The 9,244-nt window shown below is 42.9% G+C and overlaps 1 protein-coding gene across 1 annotated transcript; it reads right to left on the reverse strand.

Moving 5' to 3' along the window:
- Positions 1-1,180: 1,180 nt before the first annotated feature.
- ascl1 (achaete-scute family bHLH transcription factor 1) lies at positions 1,181-3,594 on the reverse strand. The gene is made up of 2 exons (XM_002944602.3): positions 2,724-3,594; positions 1,181-2,083 (listed from the first exon to the last, which is right to left on the reverse strand). The coding sequence occupies exon 1, from the start codon at positions 3,335-3,337 to the stop codon at positions 2,738-2,740; it is 600 nt and encodes a 199-aa protein (XP_002944648.3). The 5' UTR covers positions 3,338-3,594; the 3' UTR covers positions 1,181-2,083; positions 2,724-2,737.
- Between the last annotated feature and the right edge of the window lie 5,650 nt (positions 3,595-9,244).

Genomic DNA, 9,244 nt, shown 5'->3' on the forward strand with positions numbered 1-9,244 from the left:
AAATCCCCAATAAATCTGTGCTGTGTGCACATGGAGTTTACTGCAAGTGCAATAAAAACCTGGCTGATTGCATGCGTGAAGGCTTCTGTAAAATCTCTGTAAATAGGGGGAATGGATGTACAAACAGAGCCAGGACAGATCTGAACTGTGTAGGGCATGCTGGCTCTGTGTCCTTTGTTGGGATTTCTAAGCTGAATTTTGCGCTTTGCTTTCCGCTTGGCTTGATGCACGCAAACTGAATTTTCAAGCCATTTAGGAGGGGAGCAAGTATCCAGGCACACACAAAAAAAGGAACAGGGCTTTCATTCTGGTCACGTCCTTCCTAACTGACAACAAGCAACCCAGCCAAAAAAAAAAAAAACACACACACACCAATTTCTTTTTGAATCTTGGTAATTGGGTACTTTTACAGGCAGATCACGCTTTTTGGTTAGAATGACATGCTTATAGATCAGTGTCTCTGATCTGGGAGGCACCTTCCCCCTTCTAAGCTGTCTATTTCTTGGAAACAGCGAGGGGCTTTAGCTAAGATTTTGTGCAGCTTCACAAAAAAAAAAAAATTAAAGAAAATGTAAAGTCTCCAACTTTTAGTAATCACATTTACAATGCATAATTATGTGTATCTGAAAAGGCTAGATTTATCAAAGCAAAGTGTGGAATACAAGTTAGTAAGGAGTATTTCTTTTTATCTACAAATAACAGGAAAAAATTGTAATTATATTTTTTATAAATAAAATATTGCCCTAGGATTCTCTTTTTAATTATATTGCAAATCCAAATGATTTTTTTTTTTATACACAAATAGCACATTTTGCAAGCTGTATATTATCTAGCATTGTTTGCATTTGACCTTCTCTCTCTCTCTCAGACACAAGGGATTAGACTTGTATAGAAAGAGAAAAGCAGTGCTTGAATGCTCAGTGTCTGGCTTGCTACACTCTCCGCTCATTACTTATATTTCTGGGATCTGTGGATGTGCTGGTTAAGGGACAATACACCCATTAATCATTCTTTTATTGTTCAGCTCTTTTCATGTAGGGGGGAACAATCGGTACCCATCTTTTTTGTGTCTGCTCTAAATAGATACATCAGCCTTGCCAATGCCAAAGTATCACTGGACAATGCTTGCCACTTTATTATGGGTGGTAGATAATAAAACATAAGTACCCGTCGTCTTTTCCATATAAAAATGTTTTATTATGAAACTATTGTGTAAAAAACATATTTATGCAGGACATTTGTAAGTTTGTATTAAAAACAGTAAGAAAAGGCAGTGGTATATAGGGTTCCAAAAGGCAGCATAGATACAGTGGACCACTATTTTGCGTTTGGACAATAGCTGCATAAACTTTGTTCACTGTGAACATTGTTTAATAACACAATTAATACATTAACAAAGTTTCTATAAAGTAAGACACGTTGGTGCTAAAGTACATCTGTAGGAATTCCAACCCCACCTTAAAAGGAGTGTCCTTTACAAAACCACATACAAAATTGCAGTTGTAAGGTTATAGACTACAAGTCTAAATATGCAGAGGTAATAAGCATTACATAATAATGTATCAAGATATACATATTTTATACCATTTGTACAAAACTTCTATAAATCTCTCTCTTATGTACAAAAATAGCTTAATATATCCCAAAACAGATGGGACAGATAGAAATATTTCTTATAATAAAAAAATTCACAAAAGATTGGAAGCATTTGAAGAGGAAAGTGGTACAAAAAAATAGGGGGTAGAGTCTGAAGGGGGGGTTCTTTGAATAACAGCATAGTTTGGGATAGAAACTCCACAAATCTGATCCGAGAACGGTCTCCATCGAAAAGAAGGAGGGTACAGTCAATAAGGGCTTGCGTTTTATTTGGGGTAGGCCCCAGGTTGTTCATACGGACCACGTCTCTTCCACGTGTGAGCTGGGATGGTGTCTGTGTGCTTCACCACCCACGACTCCCACTGAATTATGTCTCTATCCATCCAGTGAATCCTACTGGAGTGCAAATGTAGTGCTTCAGTGTTCTTGGAGGGACCGACTGCTCCTGTGAGCTTCACTTTGTTATCCAAGCAGGGAGGCAAACAGCCTGAAAGAACAATACAAAAGATCAGTATACAGAAGGGACTTGTTGACATCACATATGGCTCAGGCAATCCCCACCACAGACACAGTTCTGCCATATTTACTGAGACAATTTAGCACATTGTCAGTGAAATGCTCCACACCAGACTCATGTATGAAAGCAAAGCAATGCTGTAATTGTGCAAAGCCTATAATAGGAATTACTTTAACTATATAATTAATTTAAAGGACGCCACAGCCTATCTTCCTGTTAGATGAGCACAAAACTACTCAAGGCTGATCAACATGCTCAAGAATTGTTTTAAAAACCCAATATTTTCCTGCCTGAGGCTGGGAAATGGTAAATTAGGAGAGTTGAGTGTAATTGCTAAGGTAGATGCAAAAGTCAATCTTTTTTCATTGGTAGATAGGAAACTTGCAACCCTCCTACTGCTGCTGAACTAAAACTTCCACTTTCCTGGCAACTGTTGGATGACAGGTCTAAAATCAGTTTTATCAAGCACTGGCTGATCTAAATAGAAAGCAATAAAAGAGTGGCCTCTAGATGTGACTGCGCCCAGTTGCTATGGAAGTGTCACCCTTCCCGACAGAGTGGTCCAGGCTGGATGCTGGGCAGTCAGTGTGTATGGATAGAGCCAACTCACCTGCTCTCAATATCTCAGAACCAAGTGGTGAAGTCGAGCAGCTCCTGCTCCTCCGGGCTCAGCGGATCATACGAGCCTTCATCTGATGAGTAAGAGGAAACGGGGGACCCCGCCATAGAGTTCATATCGTGGGAATAGTTGGGGGAGATGGTGGGGGAAAGAACGCCGGACTGGAAAGCTGCACTGACAGCGTCGTGTTCGTCCAGCAACTGTTGCAGCGCCCTGATGTACTCTACTGCCGATCGCAGCGTTTCCACTTTGCTCATCTTCTTGTTGGCCGCACCGTTGGGGACGTGTTCCCTCAGAGTGGCAAAACCCAAATTGACCAGCTTGACCCGGTTCCTCTCCCTCTCGTTCCTCCGGGCCACGGCGGCCGGTTGCTGCTGCGGGAGGCTGTAGCCGAAGCCGGTGAAGTTCAGGCGCCTCTTGCACCTCATCAGCTCCGGGGAGGACGAGCGCTGCCGCTTGATCTGCTTGGGTTTGGCCGCTTCGTGCTCCTCCGCCGGGCTCAGCTGGACGTTCTGCGGGAAGAAGCAAGCGGGCTGTAGGAAATGCTGCTGCTGCTGCTGGCCGGACAAGTTGCTCTCCATGATGTTGGCAGCGGAGTTGTCCATGCTGGGCAGGAGGGGGCGGCTGGGCAGGAGGCAGCGGGACTCGTGCCGTTCGCGTGTGGCGAGCCTGTGGGTGAGGAGGCGGCGGTGTGTGAGGGAGTGTGAGGGAGTGTGAGGCTGCTGTAGGGGCTGCTGATGGGGCTGCTGTGGGACTGACACTGTAGCACTGACACTGTGACAGGAGCAGCCCTGCACGTTCCCTGGCTCTAACTGTGCGCACTCAATGCTGCTACTGCCCTGCCGCTGGCGCCGCCGCCTTTTCAATGGGCACAAGCCCCACGCGTTCCGCCCGGCCCCGCCCCTCTCCCCCCGCTCCCCCCCCCCCCCCCGGGCGCCACATTCTCCGGGGTTTGTTGTTCCAGTGCGTGCGCCTGACGCGTGCCGCCTCCAGCGCTGAATAAACAAGTGCGGCCCAAGCGCGCCCTGCACACGGGCACCAACCCGCCGCCGGCTCCCTACCCCCAGCCCAGAGCAAGGCTTTAGTCACCCCGTCTCCCCTCTCTCCCTCACTCTCCGGGGTGCAGCTGTGCCACTGCCTAGGGGAGATAGGGCAAGTGTGTGGCAGGAACAGCCTTAATGAAATGTTTAGGACTGGTACTTCTAATCGGGGCATGGTGATGCTGTTACTCGGGGGAGCTAGAGCAAATCTGTGCCAATGACAAGGTGGGAGGGGGCAATATCCCGATACAGCTGGAAGTTAAAATCGTATTAGGGCCCATTAAACAATATGCTTTTTATAAACATATGCCCCCCAGCAATGGTAGGGTCTACTCCGTGTATAGTCATGCACCCTTGCTATATCCTAACTGGATGTCACTAGTTATCATGCCTGCCTATGGCACTTGTGCCCCATTGCTCCATCATTACTTGCATCATTTTGTGCAGCACTTGGAAAAACACCTGTTGCTGAAAAGATATTCTAGCTACTAATATACATCTCCTTATATGAAGGCAGGTTACTTATATGGGTTTGTGTTAAATTGACTGGAAATACACAACAGGCTCTACACAGGTGGGACGCCTGTGCCAAACAGACTGATTTCTATCCATTGGGCACTGGGATCCTGATAAAGGATTGAATTTCATGGCACAAATCAGTCTGTGGCTTGAAATAAAAAGGGATGTGCTGAATATTATATGTGAGTGCTGTTCCTCTTTTTCCTACAGAAATGACCTGGTGATTTTCTGCCAAGGCAACACAGAAAAGAGAAAAGTAGTGCAGTTGTGAATTCTATACACGTTTGACTGGAATGAACTGCAGATCTGTCAGATAAAGTTGGTTCAGAGATTTCCAGCTTGTGTCCCACTAGCTGCTTCCTAACCAAGAATTCCTACAGCCATGGTCTCTGGCACTGGTGAAAGTTGTAGTTCATGTAGCTGGAGGGCCACTGGTTGGACATTTGTTGTTAGTGGACTCACTTTAGCTGCACAGCATCAAAAGCACGCAAGCCAGACCTACATTTATTATATTTCTTAGTATAAATCTGAGCAGGCAAGCCAACAGTTCTGTAGGGATTCTGGGAGTTGAAGTTCATCAGCATCTGTAGATTCCCAGATTGCATTCCCCCTGAGTTAGCAGATTTACTTGTCATGTGTGGCGTGACTATTTTTTATTCCTCCTTTTAAAAAACACCCCAACTTCTAAACAGTGTTGTGATTGTTTTTCCCATGGAATACCTTCCTAAATATCTCCTTCGGTTCATTTTGCCTGCTGCAGCCTTTCAAAAGAAAGCCACATTTCCTACTGCTGGGATCTGAGATAAACGTGTGTGACTGCTGCAGGCAGGCGTCCTGGCTGCTGTTCATTCAGAACTGGCTACTGCTCTGCACAAATAGGCAGGTGCACGCTCACTGGAATGCGCTCTGCTCTCTCCCCTCTTGTCCGACACACTTTGCTCTTTATGTGCAGCTTAGCTTAAAGTGACCCAAATCAATTTTCCAGCCAATTTGAGTTTGTAGGGGTCAAGTATCCACACACAGACACACTGGCTGAAACAGTCTATGGAAGTTTTGCAGAACTCTTACAATATGGCTGTCCTGAAATCCATGTAGCAAAAAACAGTGATTCTGCAAAATGCTTGGCTAACATAAAACTGGCCTAATTATGAAGCACTTACCCAGCGTGACAAGTGTTCTAGTGCCTTGTTCTGAAAAGTCTAAAAATAGTATGTATATGTTTCCTGTTTCTTAACCGATATCATCTCTGCAGTTTCAAGGAAAGCTTCACTTGTTTTCTGGGAAAATAAGAGTCCCTGTGTGGTACAACATGTGAACTAAAGCAAATATTACTTCCACCCATCAGGTATGTGTAGTATTCACTCTGCTGGGAGCATGCACGCTAGGGGAGGGGCAGTAAGTGAAGCTGAGGGCCATTTGATAAAGTTTATATTATTTAAACCCTAGTTTCTGTGCTGTGTTTCAGTGTACCTATCTTTACACACACAACTCTCAGAACATGCCATGGTCTTGTGAGCAATTGTATTACGGAAATATTCCTAGGTCCAAAACATTTTGGATAATAGATATTGAAGTTACAAGCTTAAGGTGCCCTGACCAAATATTGTCTCTCAAAGAGGGCGAGTGAACTGAAGAAAAGTCCTCACATCTATACCCTTAATCACTCCCCCCCAAATAATATTTAGAGTTTTCCCACATGATCCTTGATAAAACTGACATCAGTTTGTGTGTGTGTAATAGAGACCTTAGACTGTAAGCTTTACTCAAGAAGAGAGATATTAATTATGTATAATTTCCTTCATATCTCACCGGAGAAGTCCATTTGAAAATAAAGGTCTATTTTTTGTGTGCAACCTATAACTAATCCTGTAACAGCAATGACTGTGTGAGAGAGTTGCACCCACAAGTGTTTGCAAGAACTAGGAGGCTTAGTGGCTGAGCATGTCTGGATTTCAAGTAAGTATTCAGACATGTCTCTATGAAAAATATTCCAAGTGAGAAGACCCCCTTCTCATTTGTATGCTATGCAGAAGGAATCTTGGGAAGGAAACAAAGTTTTGCTCACCCACTGGGTTTTAAAGCACAGCCTGGGCAGTTGCTGTTGATGCCCCTGTGAGTTTGTTTGTGTGCACATCCACACACTAAACCTGTTATAAGTAGTAATTACTTGGCTCATTCGCTGTCGCTAGCATAGGGCCATTAGTCAGAGGTGCCGAATCCTAATGAGGCAGGGGAGCTTTAGCCTGCCGCCAGTCTGAGCAGGACCCATCTAGATAGGAGCTTGGTTATCAGGAAATCAGCCTGTGCATGGCCATGAGGTGTCACACAGCCTGATGTGCAACTGCCACTCCCTCTGTTCCTGCCTCTGCACTGCATTCAGCCAGATAATTACATTAACCCTTTAATATAAACATTGGCCTGTACACCTGGTCAGTGTAGCTGCTTCTGAAGGAGAAACCCAGGGATGTTAATAGTGAATTCCCTGCAGCTCACCTGTCAGCCTTGTTTCCCCCAGACCTCAAATCTACACATTTCTGTGCACATTTCATAAATGCATTATTATTATAATTATTATATGAATCATAATAATAATAACACATATTTATAAAGAGCCAGAATATTCAGTTAAAGTGCCCCGGTTATTAGAGCCCCAAAAACTAGATGGCCCCAAACCTGGGGAATTAAATCAGAACTAATGAGAAAGGGTGATTTCTGTATAGGTTTAAACATAGAGGCAAGTTAATTGGCTATTGATGAGAATTGACCCAATCTGTATAAATGTAACAGAGTGAAATCAGTGTCATAACTACTCTGCATGCCCCCCACGCTAAAAACTGCAACTGTGGGGTCTGCTTCCTCTAGTGTTACGCTACTGTGTGAAATAACAGTACCCCACACTTGCACCTGTTTTTATGCTGCTATCAAGGCCAGAGTTAGGTATGGGTGAGGGTGCCCAGAGCAAGGCAGGGAGACTAGAGAAAACTTTAAAGGAGAGGGAAAGTCATTTTGGCATTTTACTGCCAATAGATTCGCCACATTAGTGCCACCTAGAACACTATATTCAGCAGAAAGCTTTACTATACTTGAGTAAAGAGCCCTAGAAACTCCATCTGGAAACAGCTGCCATTTTAGCTTGGTCTTGGTAGCTTCCTGCTGCAAATATATCCTTTGGAAGCTCAGATCACACAATCCTAAGGGTGGGTTAAGTGAGTTCTTATGGAAGAGGGGAGCAAGAGATGGGAGGGGGAGAGGTAGAGAGGAGAGAACTGAGCAAACTCTAGCCCCAAACCTAAAGGAACCCTAAAAGAGAGGAAGTCTTATACCGAAGAACATGTTCCCAAAAAAGGAGACAAGAAATCCTGTGTTTTTTTTTGATAGAGGACTCTTCATGTGCTTATGGCTGTATTTACATAGACCTTTCTGATAAAGCTTACTTAATTTATACCTTTTCTTCTCCTTTAAAGAGAGAATCATGGATGCCCAGCCTGCAGCCTTCTAGGAACTTCAACTCCCGGCAACCTCAATATTTATTTCTGTGAGCACTATTTTAACAAAAGCTTGATGATCAACTGACCTCACCAAGCTCTGACCACTGTAGTAGTCACTAATATTCTTTGGCTTTATTTTACCAGTAACACTACATACAAATCTGGGTGACTTTTCTGTGTGACCTGCGGTTGCTAAGGTCTTTTTGGATATAAGTCAGGGGTCCCAAACCTTTCTTACATGTAAGCCACAGTCAAATGTTAAAAGACTTGGAAAGCAACACAAGCATCATAAAGGTTCATGGAGGTGCCAAATAAGTAGTAGTTGTATCTTGTCATATGGTAGATAGTAAGAGCAAAACTATATCTAAACCATTAGGGTAACGTTGCACCAGGAGATTTTTAGAGTTTAGAAGATATAATTGTTTTCTAAAGTAGAGGCAAAAAATAAATTTTATATAATCACTCTCAGTTGTGGACATATGCATGGAATTGCACACCTACAAAAGTTTCCAGGCTATTTGGTTTTTGTTGTGCTTCTGGTAAATACATATAAAGTGTTTTTAGAATACATTCTCAGTCACATTTGCCCAGTTTAATTTGGAGAAAGTGCACCATGTTATTCATGCTGCATTGAGTAATACTTTTCATTTTTTTACTTTAGATCTTTCTTCTTTATTTCTATCTGTGCCTATAAACTAGAGAATGTGATATTGTTATGGGTAAGTGTGGGCTTCCTCCTTTTTCCTCTGAGTAAAGATAAATTGCAAATAACTTGAAACAAGCCTTTGAAAGAAATGAACTTTGGACACCAATAAACCACTGCCTATGCTTATTTCCTAAAGTGGTAACAATTGTAACATTAATATGTAGAGAGAGAATTGGCAGTCAAAATTTATAAATCATAAAATGAGACTAACAATAAAAAGAAATATATATAAGCACAGTTTTAAAACAAATTCCTACACAGCAAACTGGGTGTATGTAATGCATCTCATACAGGGGCATGTGTTATAAGCACATAGATAGGTATGTGATTCTGTCCCCCTTATTAGACTGTCAGCTAGTGGGCCCATGTCACTATGCTTAAAGTCTCTTTCCTTACATACTACACATATGGATATTACAGATCCACTGTGAAGCATTTTCCCCAGCCCTAGGAGAAATATGCCTAAACAAATTCTAAATGCATTTTTTGCATATGAACAAGTGGTTGTGGTTCTGAGTTATGTACATGCTGACAAATATTTCTTCCAACTAAATACTCTATGAAGTGTCCAATTTGGAAGAAAACCTATTAGAATACATGTAATCACCCTGTCACTGCAGGTCTGCCTGGCACCTGGTAAAGGAGCTGTGAAAGAACGTTGTCTACATTTGCACTTATCTTTTGTTTTAAATGAAGTGAGGCGCACTGACTTTGTGTGCTGTAATATTATTTAAACACTTCAACATGTGTATCTTTCAT

The sequence above is a fragment of the Xenopus tropicalis genome, chromosome 3 (genome assembly GCF_000004195.4).
Source record: "Xenopus tropicalis strain Nigerian chromosome 3, UCB_Xtro_10.0, whole genome shotgun sequence".
NCBI classification, from domain to species: Eukaryota; Metazoa; Chordata; class Amphibia; order Anura; family Pipidae; genus Xenopus; species Xenopus tropicalis.